We start from the raw sequence: 26,964 nt of genomic DNA, 5'->3' as shown, positions 1-26,964 counted from the left end.
TTCTGGTTTAAAAGAAAAAAACCTTTATGAAGAGTTGCAAAAGCAACTGGCAAAATTAATTCCATGTGGTCTGCAGCAGTAGGGCAGCGAAAGTAGAACTAAAACCATCATTATATTAGGTGGTCAAGTGGAAACATTGCTATATTTCAAGCAACTAAAGTCAAATAGAAAAGAGTGCATTCAGTTACATATATGCCAATTTGAAATTAAAAGAAGTAAATCAGAATGCATTGATCTACTTAAACATCTCTTGGATCAGAATGTAACATAGGCACTGGAGATGAATGGAGTTTCTGTATCAGTTGTGGCCCCTGATGTTCTACGAGAGCCAAAGACATCCCATCCTGTCTCCAAAAGGTCCTAGCACTGCTTCCAGTGATACACAGTGGCTGTAGGCCACCTTCCACACTGCCTGCTTTGTCAACCAGTTTCAAAAACTTGCAAAAAGCTTTACTTTCAAACCTATATATAATCCCCAATTTCCACTACTACATCCACTTTTGGGAGGGGAGCTCATAGCAGGCTAGCTTGACTTCCTTGATGGTGGGTGCCGAAGGGCAGAAGAAACCTGTCACTTTTAAGCATATGATTCATCTAAATTTTTTTTTTATTTATTTATTTTATGTTGTGGAGTAGAGTCCAGACAGTAGCCAATCAAAGCATACAGAAAAACACTGAAAAACCCCCTCTCCTTAAGGGAGTTTGTATACTCCATTGCTCTGCTACACTGCTTTAGGAAAGAGAGGCTAGCCATTAATGTTAAATGCCTTATGGCAATGCTGAAAGTCTGTTAGTGGTGGAATATCACCACTATTCCTAACTTAAAAGCCACAATGTTTTGCAGTACTTTTAGGTCCACCGCAATCAGATACAAAACCAAGGAAAACCCCAGCACTACTTTGTATCATGAAAGTCTCCTTAAACAATCTGTTAGTGGCAGAACCACTAGGTAGAGGGGCATGAACTACTTTTCAATCAAAGCCAGCCTGAAAATAAAACCTGCATCTCAAAGTTGAACACTCCAAAAGCAAGGTTGTTCATTTGGAACAATCAGGATTTTTTTTTTATCTTTTGGGGAAAAAAAAAAAAAAAAAAAAAGTTACTGACGTAATATACATAAATAAAAAAATACAACTCTGAGATAAGGATTGTCTTTCTGCAGCTTTGAAGAAGCAACTAGGAAAGCAATTTGAACAAAATGAATAATGTCTTTTCTCCAGCACTCGCCCAAATTATGGTGGGACATAGGTTAGCTGGCCATTCAGTCTGATCAGGGTATCTTAATGGTAATGGTCCCCATGTACTACCTATCCCATCTCCGGGTGCATGTGGCGCCACTGATGTACAGCATCTTCTCGCGTCATTCTCCTCGTCTCAGTGTGCTTGCGGTGGTCTCACTCGCTTTCTCTCTCCCTCTCTCATTTTTGTGGTTTTTGTTATCCCTCTCTCGTTCCTCTCTCTCCTGTTGCTCTCACAGTGGTGCTTCAGTTTTAGCAGTGGAAAACAGGTATCCATTTTATTTATTTTTTACTCAGAATAAAATGTGGATGAACTAAGTTCCACACAGGCTTAGCTCGTCTTCAACCTGGATGTCAAGGAGAGAAAAAAAATATTTACTATAATTACATGCTTCTGTAAACCACTATCAAGACAATGATTAATACAAAAAAATCAGACTCACTTATGCTTCTCATATTGCGCCAAACCTTTTTATTAGTTTGCTCACCATATGGGAAGTTAGTTACAAAGTAGCAAGATGAGGAGCTATAAAATTTTAATGTGACTATTCTTTGTTGTGGCAAGTGTACGAAAGGGCCAGCACAAACATCTTAAAAGAAAGAGTACAAGAGTTATACTGCTTTATGTATGTTTTATCATGCGTTGTACAGTCGGTATATAGGTCCATGCAGCACTCCTGTCAGTAGCACATACAACAGAAAAGCTTGGCTCTCTATTACCATTAATTTCAGACAAGGATCATGCAACTTAAAAACATAATTGTAAAGCATATCCATGGCAATCTAATAAGTAGGTCATAGATTAGTTGACCACCGTAATATTGGCACACAGACAAATTTTTCACAGCCTTTGTTGAAAAATATACAAAGATACTTTGCTGTCATGGATGTCAAACAATTGCACACAAAACACAGGTTTATCACTGGTAGTAATATTGAGCCCTTCTCTTATCATTTTAGGGATCTTATTGTTACCCTACACCCTACATATAGCATTTACATGTATTTTTGCATCAATATAATTCCTTTGCTTGTCCTTTGATTTGTCTATATTTAAATTAGTACCCTGTTAGCTTACCTCCCCTTCTCCCCCATGAGGCTGATTTGATTGCAAGGTAATCAACTGGTAATTAAACAAGCAGCCATGTGAACTGACTTTGGAGGGACAGGCCACTTTCTATCTAAGGGCCAAAAGTTTACCAAGGGAGTTCGCCAAGGAGGGCAAGAAGGAATGACAAAGGGAAAAGTGGAAGCACCCCTTCAATAAAAACTTCCCTGATCTGTCTGAACTGCTGCTACGGTGAGTTTTTGTGCTTGTTTCACTAATTTCACTCTCATCAACATGATTCTCAAAGTACCATGCCCTTGCTAAGGAAACCCATTTCACCTCCCTTATGTCCTCCCTGCCTCAAAACTGTAAACATTTCTTCGGTGCTTTCAATTCTCTTATTCGCCCTATCATAACTAGTGCCTCTCGATGCCACATACTTCTATAATAAAATTGAAACTATCCGATGTGATATCAAACACAATCTTCCTTCCTCTTCCACTTGTCACTGAAGACCATGCTCTCCTCTCTTCTTGTCCAACCACATTGATAATGTGGAAATTAAATGCACATTTAATATTGTACAGATGTTCAATTCGATTCAGGTCTGGGCTCTGGCATTCCAAAATGTTAATCTTCTTCTGGTGAAGCCATGCTTTTGGGGATTTGGATGTGTGCTTTGGGTCGTTGTGCTAAAATGTGAACTTCCTCTTCAGCTTCCTAACTAACGCCTGAAGGATTTGTGCCAAAATTGCCAGGTATTTTAAACTGTTCATAGTTCCCTCCACCCTAAGGCCCCGGTTCCAGCTGAAGAAAAACAGCCCCAAAGCATGATGCTGCCACCACCACGCTTCACTGTGGGTATGATGTTCTTTGGGTGATGTGCAGTGTTTTTGCGCCAAACATTCCTGCAGTTCTTTTAATGTTGCAGAGTAGGCCTCTTGTAAGCCTCCCTGACCAGTTCTCTTCTCGTGTTTTCATCAATTTTAGAGGGACGTCCAGTTCTTGGTAATGTCTCTGTTGTGCCATATTTTCTCCACTTGATGATGACTGTCTTCACTGTGTTCCATGGTATATCGAACGCTTTGGAAATCCTTCTCCTGACTGATATCTTTCAACAATGAGATCCCTCTGATGCTTTGGAAGCTCTCTGCGGACAATGGCTTTTGCTCTGAGATGCAACTAAGCAAATGTCAGGTAAATCCTACAGGAACAGCTGAACTTTGTTTGTGAAGGTGTAACACTACACTCTGACAGAGCTTTGACACCTGATATTGTTGTGTATACCATTGTTGCAGCATATTTATAGAATTAGATATTTCTGGAACATTAAAAAAGCAAGTAACTTACACACTAGTACTGTGACAGCCCAGTCACGCCTCCATGTTGATATGCACGCTCTCCCTGGTAAGTTGAGTCTTGAGATAACGCAACATCAATCTGAGATTTAAATTCATCACCAAGGTAGCTATCCTGAAACAATAAATTATTATAGAGCATTAAATCAGATGCTGCAATTGCACGGGCAACACACAACATTTATGTTCATGTCAGAGACAACACAGCCTGAAGCAATACCTGTGATAATTCTGGTTGGGAAAGTCCTGGCTGGCTCATCTGCGATGGTTGGCTCATGGATATGTAACCCTGAGTTAGAGGCCCTTGAGAAAAAGGTTGGGATACAACATCCTGGCTGGCCTGGCTATTCGGCATGTTTCCTTGGCTCATGCCTTGAGGTCCAATGCCACGCTGTTTCTGTCGTCCACGGGTCATTTTTCCTTTGGGCATGCCACGTCCTGTTATTGGTATAATCGATATATATTGTCATGCAGCTATTATTGAAGGACATAATGGCTTACAAAAAAATACACTTCATGTCCACATTTACTAAATTAGACTCATTTAAACTAAAAAAAAAACATTGAAAAACAAACCAGAATCATATTTCCCATAAACAAATTAAAGGCACTACCAGTAATCAAATGTTCCTCTAAAAGGATTAGCATAATAGGAATAAAGCTACTATTGCACCAGATATATCACTGACATGGTCAAGCTACTCTTGATCTGTAGAACGGCTGACACAGAAACATAAGAATTGTGGCAGATAAGAGCCATTCATCGCAACTAGGCTACTGTAAAGACTTAAACCTACAGACCTATATGCCTTATAGCTTTACAGACTGCCAAATGCCCAGTGTAATCAAACACAAACACAGATTGTAAGCTCGCAAGTGCAGGGTCATCTCCTTTATTGTGTGAATGTTACCGACATTTCTGTACATTCTCAGTTTTAAATTAAATTTTACTGTAAAAAGCTCTAATGGAACCTACTACAGCGTACAGAACATTGGGTAAAACTAACTTTTGCAGAGATAAATAGTGATTAATTAGAAATGTTAATTTCTCAGCCTAGTTTCTGTTTAACTTCCTAAGTATTATATACAGCAGAAAGGAAAACAAATGTATAATATGCGCAACATTAGCAATGTACCTGCAGCTGGTCCATTGGCTTGTCCAAAATACCCTGGTGGGGGCATTGGGGGCATGACAAGATTGAACGGTATGGGAATGTTCATGGCAGTAACATGACTGGGTCCAGAGCTGATCATGCCAATCTGATCATGTGTTTGAAAGTACATATTGGAGGGTCGTCCTGAGAGGTAAAGAGAACATACAATTTTAGAATGTCAAAAGTGAGATATATTCTAGACAGTAACAAGACTATAGTGACAATCAATCAGGGTCAATGCTTAACAGTCACAAGAGAATACACACTCTAGGAGACTGGAACAAGACACTGGTTGTGCCGTGTGAAGTATTACCACATTAACGACAAATTACATCAAATGTCTTTATACAAGTTGTGAGAAAAGCCAAAAGGTGTTAATATAATAATGCATGTTTCCAGAACTTCAGTCTCAAGTAACAAAAATCTACTTAGCATGCATTGCTAGGTAGCTTACTGATGCCATTTGTGGTGTGGCTAAAATCAGCATTAGCCAAAACAATAAACCAATGAGTATATCTAATTGACAATTAAACTCAATTCAACGTCAGACTACACATTAAGAATATGGCTGGGCTGCTTAGTACCTTGATTGCTCCTGTCATAAACAGACCCTGGAATGATGGCTTCACGAGCATCGTACATGGCAGTTGTCATAAAACGGGCACCCTAAAAATAGTTAGACATTCAATCTCTTTTCAAACAATGCAAATAAAAAGAAAGTTGAACTCAAGGTCTGAGAAAGGGAATATGAACAGTCCAGGACAGACTCGAAAGATGAAATCCATAATTTGTTGTAAATCTACAGTATATGAATTTTTATATTATGTAAAGTCTACATAATAAAATGTTTACCGATTATATATACACACATATACATGCACACACAACCAGAAAATGTTGCACTCTTCAGATTTTTTTTGTTTAGAAAAACCCTTAATTTCTATTAAGCATCACCTGACTACAGTAAAACTAAATTTTTTGGCTTATAAAGAGATCTACACCAGAGAAGCAAGATTAATAATTTTTTTTACGAAGTGTATCTGGTTCTTCCAATTCAAACAATCATCCCCACCGCAGCGCATCACAGCAGGGTTTGGACAGACCCGCCAATAAGTTATTTATGTGCAGTGTTTCCAGTGGCGTTGGCATTGACAGAGAATGACCAAATTCTTGTTTGGTACATGGGTACATGCTGCCTAAGTAACGGTTCGGGTAATTGGGTACACTTCAGTACTGGTGAATGACCAAGGATGCTGGCTCCTACAGACAGGAAACATACCTGGCTCTCAGACAATACTATTACAAGATATTATTACATCCTAAGGGTAGCTTGGGCCAGTTACATGGAGACACAGCAGTACATCCTAAAGTTGTGAACAGATTCGTTGCCTAGTGTAGTCCAGTAGGAAACAATCCAAACAAAGTTAACTAAAGGCAGCTCTGGCCAAAAATGCTCAACTTGGCAGATGTTATCCCTTTTGGATAGAATATTATCTCAAGAAATATATCTATATATACACACAGTTTTTCACATTACACACTTCAGTGGGAACTGTTAGTATCACAACACTCACGAACAAGGAGCAGTAAATGGTTTTTATGATCCTAACCTGTCTGGCATTGACCTTTTTAAATAAAATAATCCACTTAAATTTTTGCTGCTGCTCTTGACCATACTTATTATCACAAACATAGGACAACACTTACAGGGTTAATGGTGTTGACAAGTTTGCGAGGCTTGCTGAATTGCATGAGGCTTTCCCGAAGGTTATTCAATGGTCCCTCTACAAGGACTTTCTGCTCCTTGTAGTAGTTCAGCAGATGGTTCCAAAGGGGCTGCTTGGACAGAGCTTTCGGGTTGCCCACAATGATGACTCCATACCTAGAAAAAAAATTAAAAAAAAAGTACAGAAAGCCAAGGTAACTAACAGTCAAATTCAGTCTTCTCTGTATAAAATATAGTAGAGGGGCACAACCACCAAAATGGTCTTAAAATGTTTGCATTAGCTTAAATAGTTCTCTTCCTATGTGTCTGTTTAAATCAGAGTAATTCTGATGCCGATTCCTTGTGGCAATGCCAACAATGTCCATGCCTCCATACATGTTCATTAGTCAGATTGGGCAAAGATACAACTAGCACGCATTTAAACAACAAACAGTCAGGTGTCTGAAAACATTATGCAAACACTAGAACAGTTTTAATGAAAAAAATCACAATATATTTTGGAAAACATATATTTTTAATCTGACACTAGTAACTCTGGAGGGAGTATGTTTTTTAACCAATAGTAGGGTGTAAGGCATGTGTGTGACACAGGGGCACAAAACCAGTGTTTTTCTTTGTTTTTTGTTAGTGTTTAGTACAGAGTGTACACTTCAAATAGCAAGACTTTACAGAAATCCTTACCTTGCTCTTGTCAACGCCACATTGAGACGACGAGGATCATTTAAGAAACCAATTCCTTGATGCTCGTTTGCTCTTACACAGGAAAGAATTATGAAGTCCTTCTCTCTACCCTGAAAGGCATCCACACTGGCAATTTCCACTTCCTAAAATGAGGTATGAGAATGCACATATTACACAAGAATCACTGACAAAAGGCTGCACAGGTATTAAGTTTTAAAAAATAAAACCAGAACACAAAACACAATTTCAAAGAGGTTACGGCAGAGATGATTAAAACCGCAAAATCTTATAATCCAAGTCTGGTCCGCCAAGGACACATGGGCAAGATTTGGCTTTTAACCAATGCTTTATAAAATGTAAAGTAATCTCAGATCTATCTGATCAGTGTCAGTTTATTCACTAGTGGGAAGTTTGGGGTGAATGTGTAACGGAAACATTTCTCTAAGCTTAGCACATGTGAGGTCTGGGCTTTGGCTAGGCCACTCCAAGACATTTAAATGTTTCCCCTTAAACCACTGTTGCTTTAGGTGACCTTCCATCCCAATTTTAAATCTCTGAAAGACAAAGATTTCCCTACATTTAGCACCATACACCGTTCCTTCGATCCAGTTTCCCATTCCCTGCAGAGGAAACATGCCCACAGCATGATGCTGCCACCACCATGCTTTACTGTGGGAATGGTGTTCTCAGGGAGATGATAGGCGTTAGCCATGTCTGGTGCAAACCTTTTTCCTTGATGGCCAAAAGGCTAAATTTTAGTCTCATCTGACCAGAGTACATTCTTTCACGTATTTAGGGAGTCCCCCGTATGCCTTTGGGTGGACAGCAAACATGTTTCCTAATTTTTTTCTTTAACCCCTTAATGACAATTGCCGGTCCTGGCACGGCACGGAAAAGCATGTGCTTTACGACAATTGACGTGCCAGGACCGGCACGTCTTTAAACGGGTGCAGAAAGCGATCTACTATCGCTTTCTGCACCCAAAAAGCGTTGCTGAATGCCTCGACCTCGAGGCATTCAGCAACGCCGCGATCGGCACGAAGGGGCCATCTCTGGCCCCTCCACGGGGCGTCAACATCCGCCATACTTTGTATGGCGGCGGACGCCCGTTTTAAAAGCGTTTAGGAGGCGATCGACGATCGCCTCCTAAACTTAAATGGTGTCGCTGGAATGCCTCGATCAGGAGGCATCCAGCGACACCAAACACTAACCTTTTGATGGGCTGTGACCGCTCCGGAGAGCGGTCACAGCCGCAGCTACCGGCAATCTTCGCCATCAAGGAAGATGGCCGCCGTCCTGTAACAGGAACCAACAAATTTTAAAATTTAGCTAGATGGTCCAGACCATCTAGAGAACTTTGGCTCCACTTGCAGGTTGAATACAGGTACTGCATTCACCATGCAAGTCAATGGAGCCCAGCTTTCTAATCACAGTGTGATTAGTAAAAATAAATTAAAAAATAAAATAAAATTAATAATAATTAGAAAAAAATAGTAAAAAAACAGTAAAATGTAAAAATCATTTCCCACTGATGTCACTATCAGGGGAACCTCCAAGTTGAAAAAAAATGTTAAAATTTTTTTTAAAAAAAATAATAAAAAAAAATATATATATATATAAAAAATATATTTTTGTGAGCAAGTCCTAAAGTTAGCATATTAGCTTAAAACAATTCTCGCATGGAAAGAGTTAAAATACTGGCATATTAAATGCCCGTGGGGTGTCTACTTTTAAAAAATGTATGATTTGATGGGGTAAATTGAATGGGCCAGGTTCAACAACGTCCCAATTAACACGGGGGGAAGGATGGCCACACATCTAATTTCCAATTAGAAAAATGCACACGTACCAAATGTGGCCTTTTAGTTCCCCCAAAAAATGACACACCCATGCATGTGGGGTATCACTGCACTCAGGAGATGTTGCTGAACACATTATGGGGTGTCGTGTGACAGCGGCATATACCAGGAGCTGTAAATTCATACATAAAGTAGGTGTGTGGGGGAAAAATACACACACAAAAATATTACTGCAAACTTTGAAAAAATGCTGGTGGTAAAATGTGTGCATGCAAAGAGTTAAAATACCAGCATTTAAAATACCCTGTGGTGTCTAGTTTTGAAAAATATATGGTTTTGTTGGGCACACTGAAATGGCCCGGGTCAAAGATGTACCAAATAGGGCATGGGCAGTGGATCCCCAAATGCCAAAGTTCAACATTGAAAAAAGTGCATGCCCCAAATGTGGCCCTTTTGCCCCAAAACAGCCAGGCAAAATCATTCATGTGAGGTATCGCTGTACTCAGGAGATGTTGCTGAACACATATTGGGGTGTTTTGTGATAGTGACATATACGAGAACATTTTAATTCATACCTGAATTAAAATGTGTGTGGAAAACCAAATGCAAACAAATGACTACCACAAAGTTTGACAAAGACTGGTGGTAGATATGGTGCATGGAAAGAGTTAAAATACTAGCATTTGGAATACCCTGGGCTGTCTAGTTTTCAAAAATATATGACTTGATGGGGTAAATTGCATTGGCCGGGTTCAAAGATACCCGAAATGGCACAAGGGGGGAAGAATTACCAGATTTGGAAAAAATGGCTTTGAAATAGCAAAACGCTACCTGTACTTATTGCCCCATAATGGGTAGAAAAAAGCAAAAAAACATAAAAACATTGGGTATTTCTAAACTCAGGACAAATAGTAGAATCTATTTAGCAGGTTTTTTCATTACCTTTTATAGATGAGTAAAAGATTTTTCAACTAAAAGTTAGAAACAGTCATTTTTTTCTAAATTTTTCACCATATTTTATAATTTTTTTAATAGTAAATAATATGATACAATCAAAACAATGTCATCTAAAGAAAGCCCTTCTTGTCCTGAAAAAAACAATATCTAATGTGTGTGGGTTCAGTAAACGGGAAAGAAGAAAATTACAGCTAAACACAAGCAGCGCAGAAATGTTAAAAAGGCCATTGTCACAAAGGGTACAAAAAGTAAAATCAGCCTTTGTCTCGAAGGGGTTAAGAAATGGCTTTTTTTCTGGCCACTCGAGTGTATGGCTTAAATTCCTTCTGAGTTAACTTCTCTGATTAATGCCCTCCTTGCTTGGTCCATGAGCTTTGGTGGGCAGCCCTCTCATGGTAGGTTTGCTGTGGTGCCATATTCTTTCCATTCCTCAATGGATTTAATGGCAATTTTTTTTTTTTTTTTTTTTAAATAGCCCAACCCTGACCTGTACTTCTTCAGAACTTTGTCCCTGACCTATTTGGAGAGTTCCTTGGTCTTCATGGTGCCACTTGCTCAGGTGTTGGAGGCTCTGGGGCATTCCAGAACATGTGTATATCTTGTGACAGATTACGTGTTCGTGACACTTAGATTGCACATATGCGGATTTTAACTAATTAATTATGTGACTTCTGAAGGTAATTGGTTCCACCAGATCTTATTTAGAGGGTTCATAGCAAATGGGGCAAATGCATATGAACACACCACTTTTCCATTTAATTTTTTTTTTTTTTGAAAGTTATTTTCTTCACCAATTTGGATTTTGTGCATGTCCATTACTTGAAATCCAAATAAACACACAATTCCAGGTTGTAATGCAAAAAAGCCTAGGGCTGTGAAATACTTTTGCAAGGCATAGCACTTAAAACCTGATTTTATTTTAGTACCTGGTAAAGCTTTGTGTGTAGGGAGCCACTAAATTGCATGTACTGAACCAGGTAGGAACGCTGGCCTTCATAAGGAGTTATTATGCCAATTTGGTCAGGTTTAGCACCAGCCTTAAGCAGCTTTGTAGTGATCTTCTCGACATTAGCTGCTTCCGTCCTAAATGAACAAGAAAAACATTTATGAGAAGCACTGTACATAAAATACAAACGTGGCTTGCACAGGCAAGTCTACTACAGTACTATATGAACAAGGGAGCCACACATACATCAATGCTGTCCAAGTCTTTATTTTAAAGCGCACAATAAAGTACCAGCACTGTTAAATATAGAAGCCCCATCTAGAAATTTGTGAATCATGTCAAATCATGCTCTAGTATTTCCCTGATGAATAATTAGCTGTAGTCTTGGCAACTTAATAGATTAGCCACAGATCACAACAGAAGCTTCAAGTTTGCATTTTCTAGGAAGGAATAAAATTACTCAACGTCTTCTGGTCTATGAAGAGTCATTTTCAGTATTACTGTTTAATGTCACTATTAAATGTTAAGTAAACATCCTTAATGAGAAGAACAATCTATTGGTACCTGTTAAGGTAGGAGGTGCCAGAGCTAGCAATTTCTTCTTGCCCCTGTGTCACATAAAAGAACATTGGTTTGTCTGGCTGGGGCCACTGGAAGTCAAAGCCTTTCTTCACACGGTCCGCTACATAAGAGTGGAAAAAGTGTTACACATTTGACATTATAAGTTTAGTGACTTATGTCCACAAAGTCAAAAATGCGAGTACTTACAGTACTTTGAGTAGTGCAAGGTATAATGTACTGTGCAGCTATAGGCACGTTTGTGGTTGCTCAAAATCCACAGCAATATTCAGAGGGAGAAAACAAAAATCCAAGCGCAACCGTACAAATTCTTATTTACAGCATAAAGCAGACTTGCAGAAACATTCCAGGTGCTAAAACTGAGAAAGTGTATTCCTAGCACCCAAAATGTTTGCATTGCTGCTAGTTTGCTCTATACTGTAAATAAAAACAAATGTTCTATACAGTTATGCTTGGGTTTTATTTCTGTGTTTTCTCCCTTTAGTACATAGGAAGCATAAAAAAAACACACAGTGAAATAAAATTGAATGCAGGGCCCTGTGGTGACATTACCTGCGGTAACACCGTTCTGAAGAGACCCTTCATAGAATATATTGGATGGAAACGCACTCAGCGCTGGATGCATTCTGTACTGGACTTGCAGGCGAATAGGCCTGATTCCCAGGACCACAAGTCTTTCAAACAAAGACTGGGAGAGTCCAGCCTTGGCTGCTTTCTTACACATCACAACTGGCCCAAGCTGGCAGTGGTCACCCACCAAAATAAGCTGTAGGAGAAAACAGAGGGAAACAATATAGTACACAAAGTGATCTTTAAAAAAAAATAAAAATGTACATTTCTTCAGAAGTCTTAAGGAAGACTGAATACTGATCAAGTTGATTTTTTCATTTGCTCAGCGTAGAGCAGTACTAAGCAATATAATCTGATTTTTAACATTTTGATCAAATAATTTCTCATTTACGTAAATCAACTCTGGATAAAAGAGTACAAAAGCAAACTGCTGAATGTAGTTACACTTTAAAGTACAAAAGAATCACTTGATATTGAAAGGGGCTCAATTAAAAGAACAAAAAATTAGATCAAAGTGCTTCAGGAAATCATTTCTGCCCCCAAAGCACGTTAATTCAGCGACAATTTGATCACGACCTACTTGTTTTGCTCCCAGGACAACTGGTACCATACACTCTGGCTCAGTGGCTTGGGTACTCTCATCAATGAGGATTGAACGGAACTGCATTTTTGCGAGTCTAGGATCACCCGCCCCAACGCATGTGCAGCAAATCACATCAGCATTCTGCAAAAAAAAAAAAAAAAAAAACAAAAAAACAAGTGGTTAAAATTACTAGACAAAACATAAAACCGCTTTAAAAATACTGAAAAAATGAAGGTACTGCACACATATTAAGCCACTTTATAGACAGGTTTATTTGCACCGCAAAAAAAAAAAAATAGAATAGAATAACTACCATAAGTAGTTCCCGTTCAGCTGTTCTCTTTAGAGCACGGTAGCGTTTCTCATCAGCAGACGATAACTCTCCAGTTTCATCTTTTAGTTGCTGCAACTTTTGAAGCTCAGGCATACTTTAAAAGGATAACAAAAAAGTCTTAGCCCATCAGGGAACCATCAGATACAGTTTGTGATAATGACGAGTTGCAATATTTACTAGTTTCATAAATACAAGAAAAAAAAAAAATCACAGTAAACAGTAACATATATAACTTCATAACTTTGAGGACAAACTGCAAAGTTAACAAAACAGTGCTAACCTTTCCATGTTGCGAATTTGGTTGTGTAAGGCCAAGAAGGACACAGGGGAGTCGATGGCTTCTCGGCTCTTAGCACACAGACGGACCACTTTGAGCCCTGTCTGGTGGATTTTCTCAGTCAATTGATCCACTGCAATATTGCTAGGAGCACACACCAACACAGGGCTAAGAGAAACAAAAACAAGTTGTTACAAAAAAGAACATGCATCAAGCATTCAATAGTTTATATACAAATGGTTGAAGCCATGGAAGTTTTAATACTCTTGACCACAAAGTTATGACTACTTAACGTAAAGGCAAAAAAAAAAAAAAATTAACTTCACTAATTTAAGTGATCTGAACTACCCTTTTGTATCAGAGCAAAGATGTAATCATTTGCTACGCATATATTTACATAAAATAAATGTGTTAGGCAACAGTGATTATTGCAGATTGAAGGGACACTACAGCCATCATACGCAATGCATATCAAAGCTGTGTGGTACTTTTAAAATGTTTAAGTGCATGGGAGGGATTCTGTAGAATCCCTCATATGCATTTGCCCCTTCCACTGCCCACAGCTATTTCTTCTAGGTCTTACTCAGGCCACTTTAATTTAGGTTTTTAAAATTGGGATGTTCATGACAAGCTTTCCATTTAAATGTATTATGCCAATTACAATTTTTACAGCCTAAACAGTCTGTAAGTGTAAATAAAAAATGATAGGATAACGAGATGAATAAGAAATTTTCATTTAAAACGACAATTGGTTCTGAGACCACATTGCACAATTCAGTTTAAAAAATGGCTTTGACATCCACACAGCTTCCTTATTAAAAGGAATCCATTAAAGAGCTAAGCAATTTCATTATTGTGACTTGCTTCTTATTTTACGTCTCCCCAAAATGCCTTTTCAGCCACAAATAAGGGTTTATTTTCATACCACAATATTAGGAATATTAAAATGGAAGGTGCCTTTGCTTAGTATTCCTCACACCACATTAAAGAGAATGCCCAAACATTTAAACTTCACCAGATATATATAGATATATAGATATCTATATATCTATATATCTACATCTACATATATATGTACCTATTTTCCTATATATTTCCAACTATGCAAGTATAATTTACTATTTCAGATAAATTAGTGACAGTGGTGACTAAAATAACGGCTTACAATGCACCATAACAGAATGAAATACTACACATACAAATCCAAGTACTTACCCATTTCCTTGTCTTGCCAGATGGTACACTATGGTAGCAGAGGTGACCGTTTTACCAGTTCCAGGGGGTCCCTGAATCAGACTGAGAGGACGTTGCAGAACAGTCTTGACTGCATAAACCTGAAAGTAATATCCCACTTTAAACCCTTTTGGAATCATTATGAGAAGCAATTAGTTATAAACTACTTCAAACTACTCAAATCTAGCTATGTAACAGATATAAAGTGGTTCAGGCTTGGAGAAAAGGCAGGGAAAAAAATTCAACAACTCCCATCTAATTTACCTAACATATTTCAAAAGGTTAAATCGGCCACGGTTCAGAATCATACATTTTTAAAGAACATTACCTTACCACAGAAAAAAAATGAAAGGGTAATTAAATGAAGTTCAAATGTCCTGTTAGAATGGGATCATAAGAATTAGCAAAGTTAGACCTGCATTATATTAAAAGACCCCATTCAAGGCAAACAAACGAGATAATTTAGATCTGCTCAGAACCTATGCCACCAGATCTTTTAACTTGGAGATGGAGTATAACCTTGATAAAAGCAAGTGCTGTTTTAAAAACAAAACATTTACTTGAGAATGATTGAGATCTGGAAGTCCTTGCGCTGTAAATCTCTTTGGAAGCTGACATTTGATAATCACATCTTCCACTTCATGCCCCAGAAGCTTATGGTAGATGTAGCCAGATACAGAGGTTTCATCCACTGCAAACGTCTTCAAAGCACTCTGCATTCTAATTAGGGCAAAAATCAAAAAATGTTAGTATTTCTCACCAATCTGCTCTTGACCATTACACTTGCTTAATCACAGGCCAACGACCATACATAAAACAGCATATAAGCATTTCGGTTTTTAATTGGCATTACCATACACTAGAAGTAGTTCTACAACATACCTGTCAAATGAAGTTGACTTCCACACGAAATCTACCTGGAAGTTGTGTGTAACCTCCACCGGTGCACCAACACTACTTCTCAACTCAATAGCAATTTCATCACCGTAATCTACACAATCAAGTTAAGGCGTTTTCGCTAAGCCAACGATAACATACATTTTGGATTCAAATGCAGCTTGTAATAATTCAATAAAGGTGATTTTTACAATAAGGAAAAGGAAGATATATGCTCTCTATACCACTGTACAGACAGCTGTACAGTGGTATTGGATATAAACACACACGTTCGTGACTTTAAAACATTTTTGGTCGAGGCAGGCTGTTTAAAATGGCTTATTACAACGAGATACATCATTTCATAAGACAGAAAGGATACTATCTGGGACTTTGATGACATGACCAATGCCTTTCCATAAAGGTGCCATGTCTCCTTTGTATCTGAGGCATATCTCATCCCCCTGCATTAGGCGCATATCTGAAAGACAGGTATAAGGTTAGACATTAGAGATGCTGTGTTGCATTGTGGTATCATGATTTCGATCCAGCAATAACCAGCTAAAGGGATTTTGTGCTACCAAAGGCAGAGTTTACTATTGTATTGGTAGTGCTGCATAACGTTTTGAGTAACAGTAGTAAGAATGTCATTATCACAGACAGGGTGAATAAACCAGTACCAAACTTACACACTCTAAGACGGACTTTCAGAGCTATAAGGCCAACTTGTAGTACACAGCGTGGCGTAGTCTTGCTCAGAGAGAAGCCAAAGAGGAATATAAAAGCAATATTGTATATCAGGAACATAAATACCAGTGATGGTCAAAATAAAATTACCTGAGTCCGTCTTTGGCAGGGTGAAGTATGCAATTCTTTTTTTGTTCAAGCCCAAGTCCCAACGGACTGTGATGTTATCTTGGGTCTAAATGAAAGAGTAAACATTAGCAAATGTGATGCTGACACAGTATTTAGTCTGCATCTACAATGTCTATCAGTGTCTTAACTTTTTAAAGAAAACAGCATCTCAAGTCCTGAAGCAAAAAGGAATGTGCCGTTTATTTTAAATTACGGCTCTTAACATTCTTGTTCAAACATAAAATTACACCATTGGAGTGGTTTTTGGAACCCTCCTCGTCTTAAATTACATTGCATGTCTTGCAATCAGTGTAATTATTTGATGATAGTTTGCCTAAACAGGACTATTGTATCTTATCGACACCTCGTGTCCTCAGGTTGCAAAATAACAGAACAAATCTGAAGTCACTAGGGTAGGATGGTCACCTAGCTAAAGGGAATAAATAACTTAATGGCGAGGAGTTCTTGTGGCATGCACTAAAAGACAGGTTCTTAAAATGTATAAAAAAAAGTGGTATCTGGGAAAAACCAGCAAAACACCTTTTAAACATTGCACAACTGGCTTCAACATCAAAGGACACAAATGACAGTTCCATAAGAGACATAGGACATGACAAGCTGATAAATGGTACTACATAAAGCTGGTAAGGTCAAGCTGCAATAATAATAGAACCCCACAAAACTTTTTGCTAGGCCAATACTTCTGACCTCACCTGAGATTCTTTCAGCTTCTTGTCATAATCAGCCTCGAGCTTCACAAGTGGTCCAAATATATTTTGATACTGATAAGCATCTTCATATCGAAGGAGAACATGCTGGGGCTCTTCATCGACACCAGGCTTTTCCAGATCTTCTAACGTAGCAGAAGGATTTTCCTAAAATAATGATTTACATTGAGTACAACATTTCACTTTAATTGGCAGTATAAGACAAGCACATTTAAAAAAAAAAGTACACTTAGATGGCAGGGATCATTAGAAATGGTGTATTTGAATATTAACCCCTTAAGGACCGGGATGTTGATACTAAGGTGGCGCTAAAGGATCGTAGCCGTTTTTGTGTGCACCCACACAAATCATAGTTTTTTTTTCAGCACAAGTAGGGCTTTCTATTGATACCATATATATACCATCATTAAGTATGAAAAATATCTAAAAATGTGGGGGGGGATATTTTCACAGTTTCACCTATAAAAACTTAATATAACCAGTGCAAATTGGAAAAAAAAACTCCAAAAGTGTATTTGGGTATTTGTCCTGTTTTTGGAAACACCTCATATGCCTGGTATTTTCATTTATTTTGGCACTTACAAGGTTAAATATAAATGATGCACATCGCTGTTTCTAAACAAGATGTTTTTAAAATGTGGTATCCTGGGAGTTGTGCCCCAATAGCAGCCAGAAAAAGAAAAACTGATCAACACAAGTATATATTTTTTTGAAAGACGACATCCCAAAGTATTTTACTTGGGGCATTTTAAACACTTTATTTAACCATTTTAGTGCCAGTCTGTCCTAAACATTGCAGTAAAACTTATTTTTTTTCATTTTTAACAAACCCATTTAATCCTGGGTACATAAAATGACTGAATCAACTTGTGATTGGTATTTAGAAACACCCCCCCCCACCCCGAGTACAGGAATACCCCATATACATGGGTAGGGCAAGTCTCTTTGGCACTGCGGGTTCAAAATTGGAACATGCGCATTTCAGTTTTCAAACATGGAATTTTGACAGATCAGTTTGTTGGGTGCAGGTCTCATCTGAGACACGTAGATGTCCTGCATTTCATTTTAACCCCTTAAAACTATATATTTCCTTAAACTAGACAGCTCAGGGAATCTAGTTAGGGGCATATTGGCCTGTCCCATGCAGCTGATTCCACACCAGCGCCTTCCAAATTTAATCTAACAAAAAAAAACATTTTCACATCCACTTTGCGGTTTCACCATGATTATTTTTCTGAGTAGATGTGTGAAAAAAACCAAAATAGGTCTTGATTTGCGTTCAGTAACACCCCTGAGTACAGCGATACCCCATATGCATAGATAAGTCATGTTTCTCAGACACCGTAGAGTCAAAACTGGAACATGCGCATTTCAATATTTAAACTTTTTTACATATTTTTTTATGAGATTACTTGTAAGTGACAGGTTTAGGCCACTGACATCAATCAGGGAGACCGATCAATAATCAGCGACTTCAAATGTCACCTACAAGTGATCAGGTAATGTATTTTTTTTTTATTAATTTGTGTTTTTTTCCCCCACAGGGTCACCCAGGGGCTGCCATGATGATCCGATCACTCCTATTGGCCAGGAATGATCTGATCATCATCAGCCCAGCATTTGACCTGGAAGCACCCTGGACTTTCAGGTCCGTGCTGTTATTTTTTTGTATTTTTTTTTTAATTATTATTATTATTTTTAACTCTTTCAATGCTGATGCTCCATTGAAGTACAGCATTGACTTGTGGGGACCAATATTAACCCCTGCAATGCTGCGATGAGGGTCATGCACAATCGGGGGTTAATTGAGCAAGGGAGGGGGTGGGGGCTGGTCTCCACACTCATGTGGAGACCGAAGAACCCAGTCTCTCTGTCCCTGAAGCTGCCTCTGGGACACAATATCCCGTAGACCGGAGATTGCCGGGGAGGAGTCACTTTGAGGAGTCTCTACAGGGCAGATAAAAGGGCTTGTGGGGGCTCGTTTTTGCTGTTGCTGGTCTGCCTGGGCTTCCAGACAGACCACCAGCAGCAGAGGCCCATACAAAACGGGAATGAACCCCTAAAATGCAACGACATTGAAGGGTTAACGCTGCACTGACGCTCTCATGGAGCGATCAGGCAGCAGGGGGATGTTGTGTCAGGTCCCCACACTTGTGTGGGGACCCAATCAACACACCACCCCCTTCCCTGAAGCTGCCTGTGGCAGCTGAAAAAGCGATTGCAGGTTTTTCTGCAATCGCGGTTTCAGCCTACAGAATCACTCCATGGGAGTGATCTCAGGCTCCTGGGTAGACAGCAGCAGCGCTGCAGGGCGGCTTTTGGGGATGACGTACCTGGTACGTCCCGGTCTAATGGTGATGTATGACCAGGTATGTCCCGGTCCTGAAGGGGTTAATGGCACCTTAGTATAGTAGGTTGAAAAAAGACTTCAGTCCATCGAGTTCAACCATTCACACATACCTACTTCTAAAGTTGATCCAAAAGAAGGCAAAAAACCCTACCATATTCACTATTCTTATTGTTCTTACTGTGAAGAAGCCTTTCCTATGCTTCTGCTGAAATTTATTTTCTTCAAGTCTCAAGTGATGACCCCATGTCTTTTGTAGAGACCTCTTGATGAACAGATCAGCTGTTTATACTGACCTTGTATATATTTGTACAATGTGATCAGGTCCCCTCTTAGACGTCTCTTTTAAAGTCAAAACAAGTTCAGTTTTCCTAGTCTTTCTTCATAACTAAAATTCTCCATTCCTTTAACTTTGCAGCCTGCCACTGCACTATCTCCAGTTCTATAAACATCCTTCTTAAAAACTGGTGCCCAGAATTGAACTGCATATTCAAGATGAGGCCTCACCATTGGTACAATTATATTATTTTCATCTTGTGATTTAAATACTTCTCTTTATGCATTCCAATAACTTAATGGCTTTTGCAACCACTGACTGGCACTGCACTTTGTTGCTAAATCTATGGTCTACAATTACAATCATTTCGTGCTATTCCCAAAACAATGCCGTTTAACCCCTTAAGGATGTTTTAACATATACGTTGTGTTTAGCTGTAATATTGTTCATTCACTGTACATTTTCATGGGGGCTGAAAGGTCACATTTAGGAGGTGGCCATTTTTCGGTTTTGAATTTTGACATCTGGCCATGAAGGTCAGCATTCATGTCCTATTTGAAGCTGACCAATTAAAATTTACCCCCATCAAACCATACATTATTCATTCATTCATAATTTGTATGCCAGTGTTTCTGGGAATAGAGCCATTTTAAAATAAAATTTTTGTTTTGTTATTTTACAGTTATGTCAAATATGTCAGTGACATCGCTGAAGCATTATTTTTCATTGTTACTAAAGTTTTAACTATTTGTAAAAAATGTTTTGTATATTTCACAAATCCCATAGTGATCAAAAAGCTGGGCTCCACTGACCTGTAATCAACCTGGGAACTCTTACATTTTACTAGATGGCACCATCTCGTGAGTTGAAGCATGCCTCTCACTATGGTGCTTGTGATCACTTTTTTGTATTGCTGAATGCCTCAACATACATATATTAACAAATCATATTTGTGTTTTACTAAACTGCTGATAGCACCAATTACACAAACAACCAACCAAGGATTCCAAGTAATGCATTCATTTACCTTCCATAGTTCCTCCAGTTTATTGATTTGCTGGGCTGTAATTTGGCGAGCTCTTAATTGCTCCTGCTCAGATGGGATCTTAACCAGCCAAGAAAGGAAGCAACGGTCCTGAATCAGAGGTTGCCACTGAGAGCTGTCCCAGTTGATATCCTTCAAACTGCTCTGGCTGGCACATGGTTGCCTTACAAGAAAACACCACATTAAAAGGTCTGGAATTAAAGGCAGTAATGCTTCACAAATTCTGCTCATTTACTTTACTGAATGCTGTGACCAGGGGCCACTTTCTGGCAGGCAGTGGAGCATGGTGTACTACGTATGCATCTGCACACATTTTACATAGTTTAAAAACAGAAAAAATGGTTCAACAATCAGACACAGTTAGCACATAATTCATAATTTTGGGCATGATGATAATAGTTTTGCCCAGATCAGAGCACTGAAGAAAAAAAAAAAAAAAAAAAAAAAAAAAAAAACTTTCATATGCTTCAAAATGTTGAATTATGATAGTTGTATCAGTGTTACATACCTGCAAAGCAGCACAACTACAGAGTCAGCCTTAGCAGGTATAAATCCAAGGAGAAACACATTCCGACATCCACAGTTGTAACATTCCAACACGGTTTCTCCCAGAGGCCCATCCTTGTGTAGGGTTACCTCCTTACACTTGGCTCTGACAAGGTGATTCACAATATGGCTGCAGGCAAATCAAAACAAATGGCGAACAATTTATAAAAAATAAAAAACTGTTTCAAGATTAGAGGTTGCTAGAGGTAAGAATAACTTAGCATTCACGGTTACAATTAACTATATTAAAAAGAATATATTGATAGGCTTCCATTCAAGAATTAGCCGTTCTTTACTGATCACGGTCACAAGGGTGTAAAAACTGCCGAAGGCCTGCATTGTGAATCTGGCACCCTATGCTTTGCTGCAGATGCAGTAAAGAGGGCACCCAGCAGGGCCACATTAGGTGCATTACGTAATCCAGCTTCATCACAGCCCCACAGAAAAGCATAGGGTGCTGGATTAAGAATGGCAGAAGACCGGCGTGTCAAGTCTCTAAGAGGTGGTGTTGGGAGAGGTGAGTACTTTATGTATGAGTATACATGATTGGGGAAGAAAAATCCCTGACATACCATAACAAAATATTGGTTTCTACAACAAACCTCATATGGCAGGGTGCGTAGCATGAACTACAATACATTACTTGTTACCTAACAATGTGAAACCTAATACCGAGGTGTCTAGCTTGGACAAGCTACAGTTCTAAAAGTCTGAGGGTCAGAAGACGCATTATAAACCACATAATTAGTTATTACATTTGGTATCTGCAAGCCTAATTCTAACACAGACATACAAAAGTTAATAGCTTTCATACAGGTTTTAAATAAACTGTATCCTACCTGCCAGAAGTATTTCCACGTCCATTGCAGAACCACTTCTTGCTGGTGTTACAATAGACTACGCAGGCTGGGTCATGGATTCCACAATAGCTTTTAAAAAAAATGATGCGTACGTTAAAATCATGCATGGCTACATTTGTAAAGAAATGATCTGCCTTGAGACTGTAACCTTGTAAACAACCTTGGAATAATGTTCATTAACGAGCAGGACTCTCGCCACCTATTGTATCGGTTTGTCTGTCAATTCTTGTCTTGTCATACCCCTTGAACATATGTATTGTATTAAGCGCTGTGTAAACTGTTGGTGCTATATAAATAATAATAAACTGTGTCTGGGCAAAACAAGCCTTAATATGGCAAAATAACCTCAAATAAGTTTATTAACCACAAAACGATTGTTTACACAGTGCTCACCTGCAGGCATGCACTGGGAGGTCCTTTGTATAATAGGTATCCTCTTCATCTTCTTCAAAGTTGAGTTCACCCAGTAACTGGCTGGTTTTACCCACTCCATCATCAACTGTACCATTTTGAAGTATGCCATCAGGACCATTAACCTAGTTGTAAAATAATTTGGAAATGAAAGAAGAATTTGTCAGTATTGGGCATTTTACAGAAAAATGTGCACACACACACACTTTTGCTGCCTGAAAACGGCAATATAATTTGCGTTCCACTCTTGCATCCAACTCACAGACAAGCGCTACTTGACTACTGAGTAGTCAAGATGCTTTCACACATTTTTGGGTGTTCGTGTCATTATCAATACACAGATCCGTTGTAAACTGACCCCCAGACATGCACAAGACCCTATTGGAATGTGCTTCCAGAAAGAAATGTATTGCCTGATTGCATCTTACCATTCCAGAAGCTGCTTTAGGATTTCCTACTGTTACATTATATCCACACGGGAAGGCAAAGACAGTATTTTAAGTATCTGTTATGTATGTCCACCCTCATGGGTATAACAATTTTGCTCAACAAGAATTAGCAGTTAGGTCTCACAGCAAAATTCATCACTAGAACAGTAGATCTACATATTGCTTTACCTAATGGAAGGCAATATATATTTTTTTACAGTATCTAACATGATTAAATGGGAACCTTTCATGTCAGTGTTCAAAAAAATCATTTACAATTATCGATAGTCAGCTGTTTTTATACAGCAAACAGTGTATACAGTTTGATACTGAAAAATTGAGACTTTTTCTCATTGTACACATAAAGATGGGTTGTTAATAATTATGAAATTAAGACCAAAGCTAGATTTTAATCTCAACCATAATATAAATTCCATAGAACCTCAGAATCATCCTATGTTGTGCACACCTTGAAAGCTGACAAACTTTGCCAGGAGACTGCAAAGAAGACACAATGAGATTAATTCACATCAGAAAGTCCTTAAAGTTTGAAGCAGAAATTAAACTAAAGACAAGGGATGCCATCCGGAATCCGGGCCCCCTTGCTTGGTTGCCGGGGAGTACTGAAGTGAGTGCTGCAAGGGGGTAACAATACGCACAACGGCGCAGCAGTGTCTGTGCAGAAATGTATGCATGTTTGTAAATGTATAGTGCAAGCGTGTGCCTACTGTATTGTAGTGCCAGGTTCAGTGTTTATAGTGTTAGCGTGTATATTTTATTTGTGCATAGCGAGTATATTGTTGGAGAATGTGTGCTCGTGGTGTTAGTGGGAGTGTTTTACGGCATTGGCATAAGTGTGTGTCAGTATATAGTTTTAGCATGCGTGTACATGAGCGTATGGGTTTAGTGTTTGTGTTACTTTACTGTATTACAGACCCTTTCACACTTAAAATATAGTTGCTTAATTACGAAGGGTTCTAGAACTACAGAGGAACAAAATCCAACATTTCCGTACACAAAACATAAAAAATGCGAACCAGCAGTAATGATGAGCCAGATTATAACAGCAATTCTCAAACGTATTCATCTTGGTGTAAACCATGTGACAAACTCTCTAAACGTATAGAAAAAAAAAGTCATGAACTCTATCCTTAGCCCAGATTACTTAACCTTTAAAGACAGCAGTAAAAATATATCCACAATGTTTTTTCACTCTATACGCCAACTGCTGCAAAACATTAAAGTATTAACTCGGTAAAGGGATATTTGACAAGAGGGTTGGAGGTAGAGTTGTGGTTTGAACTCCTTTACTTCACTATACATTATGAAGAGACACCCCAGTGAGCCACAGGAAAAGCTTGGCTGACCATGTATAATGCATAGGTAAATCATTTAGTGTATTTGCTCGATAAGACAAGGCTCTGAAAAATAACCATCGTCTTATATTCAAGGTCATCTTCTAATTAGACCTCAAATAGAGGACTGACTACAAGACTAAGACCCAGATCCCCCGCAGCGCTGCAGGGAACCTGGATCCTCCTCTATGGCAGCCGGTGGAGGTCTGTACGATACGCGCAGACAACCTCCGCTGCTGGCACTTCCTCTGGGGCTTCTATGATGGAGCGCCGGCATCACAAGACCTTCCGGCGCCCCAGCGGAAGTGCCGGCAGCAGCGGAGGTTGTCTGCGCGCATCCCACATACCTCCACCGGCTGACCCCACTACACACCAAGGAATCTGAAGCAGTGGGGACAAGTCTACAGAAGCACTGGTAAGTCAGGGGAGGGTAAGAGTGGCATATGGGGGTGTATAAGGGCTTTCTGGAGGCAGAGTGGCATTTGAGGGTTACATTGGAGAAACCTGCCAATGTTATCCTCTCATAATGAATAGTGCTGTGAGGGAGTTGCAATCAAAATCAATTCAGTTAGTAAACCCCACGGACTTCACTTTACATTATGATGTTCTTACCCCACTGAGCGTCCACAATTGGGGCATTCTGACAACCACCAGAAGTTAACTCGAGTACAGGAGAAGCTGAGCAGTTTTTCTAGACCCTGCTGGGCACTTCCACTTCCCCTGCTGGCTGATAGTTATTATTGCAACCAAATGGATACCAAGACATATTGCCCAAAAGTGCAAAAAAGAAAATTGAAAATAAAGTTGCTAAAAGTCCTCTTAGCCCTCCCATTATATAAAAATATCTGGGGCACATACAGTATAGAGAAAAAAAAAAGGGTTTCCTCTATTTCAGTATAGAGGTTTTCTCATCTATTACCAATTATATTTTTAGGTATTTCTGTGATTTTAAAAGAAAGCCCTACTTCCCTGAACAAAATTACATATCATTTGTGCAGGTTCATAAAATTTTGGGGTTTTTTTGGTACCCTATTATTCCACGGTGCTGTACAAGAGGAAAAGGGGAGTTATGGTTTAAAATATGGCAAAAGTAACAAAATATTTGGCCCTTTGGTTGCCAGGAACAATGGTCCTCAAGGGTTAGTTAATAAAACCCACTATTTTAGGACAACTGTATTACCACTAAAAGAGTGTTTGCTACTAAGAAAGGTATCAAAACATGAACACAAAGAAATATGCTTAGGTGAATCATTTAACAAATATTGTTACTGTTCAGTAGAGAGTTGCACATGATGCCTGAGATCACAAAATCTCCAGAAACAGAGGATAAGGTAAACATAAGGAAAATATGTTTTATTAGTCGTTTCACTTAATAAGCAGTGAAAAGGATCTACATTCCTTCTCAGAGTTCAAAGGCATTATGTAAAGCAAAACTGACTTAAAGAGTTTTCCTGCAAGCGAGCATAAAGTTGCACCACTTGGTTTATGACACTGACACAGCGCATGCCTGCGATAAGCAGCCTGTCAGGAGCCATTCAGGGTTGTAACCGGGGGCACCGGACAGCAAACCGGGAAACAACAAGTGAATAGTTGGGCAGAAAGCGTTTTCTCTCACACGGACAAGAACACACACGCCGCTGGCACACACAAACCTCACTAGGCCACGGGGTTGCTCTCCCTCCCGCCGGCCTCCCGGAAGCCATGAGGCCTACCTGCCCATCCAGCTGGTTCTGGGATTGTCCCTGGGTCTGCGTCTGGCTAGGCAACGTGAAGTCATTAAACTCAAACTCGGAGCCTTGCGTGTCGGCCCCGAGCAGCTCAACCTCCTCCGTGTCCAGAAAGGTGAGCGTCTGCGAACTCGGCCCGTACGCCTCCACGCTCATGTCGAAAAACGGAGTGATGGGCTGGGGATAAAGGTTTCCGGACGACCAGTTGATTTCTCCTCCTCAAAGCACTAACACAAGGGCACGTACCGTGACCTTACAAACGGCCGAGAGGTAACGCACACCGAACGCGAACGGAAAAGCTAACCGCCTGAGCTCCAGCTCCCACCGCAGCAAATTACGTCACACGCCACCGCGCAGGAAAATGCGCGCTTGCGCTGCCCAATGACGTCAGCACGCCGGACACACTCGTGGCAGCTGCGTATCTATAGGTTGCTTAGGGCAACGGTGTCTAACCGGTCTAACCGTTCAGTGTCTCCAACGATCGCGAGAAATCACAATGGTATAGTATACGGTAAAGGAGACTTAGGGTGGTACACGGGGAGCAAAGACTTAGAAGCACGTCCAACAGTTCGTCATGTTGTTAATAGAAAATGTGCCTCTAATAATGAGCGCTGTAGCAGCGGCCGTTTGCCAGGAGACAGAGAGTTAGTTCTTAGGAATTATCACCGTCAAAACCATTAGCGTAAATGCTTTTGTTTATTCGCATTAATATGGTTTGCGTTTTTTGTTTGACAGCAGTGTATTGTGTATGGTGAAAATGTGCAATAATATTAATATATATATATATATATATATATATATATATATATATAGTATATATAATTGACAGTAACATTAAAACATTTAAATTACTGGTTTCTTCCACTTGCAAATGCATAGATGGATTCCGTAGATTCCCCCTATGCGTTTGCCTCTTTCAGCAAACACTTTCCCTGCTTGTCAGTACGGGAGTGAGGTGTGCTCAGCTTCAGCTCTGTCTTATTTACTTGGGGGTTATTTATTATTAATTTATTATAATAAGAATAA

At 39.3% G+C, this 26,964-nt stretch overlaps 1 protein-coding gene across 1 annotated transcript; it reads right to left on the bottom strand.

Moving 5' to 3' along the window:
* Nucleotides 1-1,421: 1,421 nt before the first annotated feature.
* UPF1 (UPF1 RNA helicase and ATPase) lies at nt 1,422-26,298 on the bottom strand. Its single transcript, XM_053465625.1, has 24 exons — nt 25,924-26,298; nt 22,411-22,553; nt 21,997-22,086; nt 21,120-21,287; nt 20,594-20,774; nt 16,928-17,089; nt 16,197-16,281; nt 15,742-15,840; nt 15,366-15,474; nt 15,044-15,203; nt 14,466-14,584; nt 13,254-13,418; nt 12,953-13,067; nt 12,637-12,780; nt 12,039-12,252; nt 11,472-11,589; nt 10,888-11,044; nt 7,206-7,348; nt 6,506-6,680; nt 5,383-5,464; nt 4,781-4,942; nt 3,865-4,082; nt 3,637-3,759; nt 1,422-1,585 (listed from the first exon to the last, which is right to left on the bottom strand). The coding sequence occupies exons 1-23, from the start codon at nt 26,092-26,094 to the stop codon at nt 3,640-3,642; spliced, it is 3,300 nt and encodes a 1,099-aa protein (XP_053321600.1). The 5' UTR covers nt 26,095-26,298; the 3' UTR covers nt 1,422-1,585; nt 3,637-3,639.
* Between the last annotated feature and the right edge of the window lie 666 nt (nt 26,299-26,964).

Source organism: Spea bombifrons, chromosome 1 (genome assembly GCF_027358695.1).
Source record: "Spea bombifrons isolate aSpeBom1 chromosome 1, aSpeBom1.2.pri, whole genome shotgun sequence".
Classification (NCBI taxonomy): Eukaryota; Metazoa; Chordata; class Amphibia; order Anura; family Pelobatidae; genus Spea; species Spea bombifrons.
This window is presented reverse-complemented; position numbering and strand designations above follow the sequence as displayed.

Excerpts from the sequence above, each read along its gene's own strand:
- UPF1 (XM_053465625.1), bottom strand. The coding sequence starts at position 26,094 with ATGAGCGTGGAGGCGTACGGGCCGAGTTCGCAGACGCTCACCTTTCTG. Across the intron at positions 17,090-20,593 it reads AACTGGAGGAACTATGGAAG|GAAAATCCTTCTGCTACGTT; the intron begins GTAAATGAATGC and ends TCATTATTTTAG. Across the intron at positions 4,943-5,382 it reads TTATGACAGGAGCAATCAAG|GACGACCCTCCAATATGTAC; the intron begins GTACTAAGCAGC and ends TTTACCTCTCAG.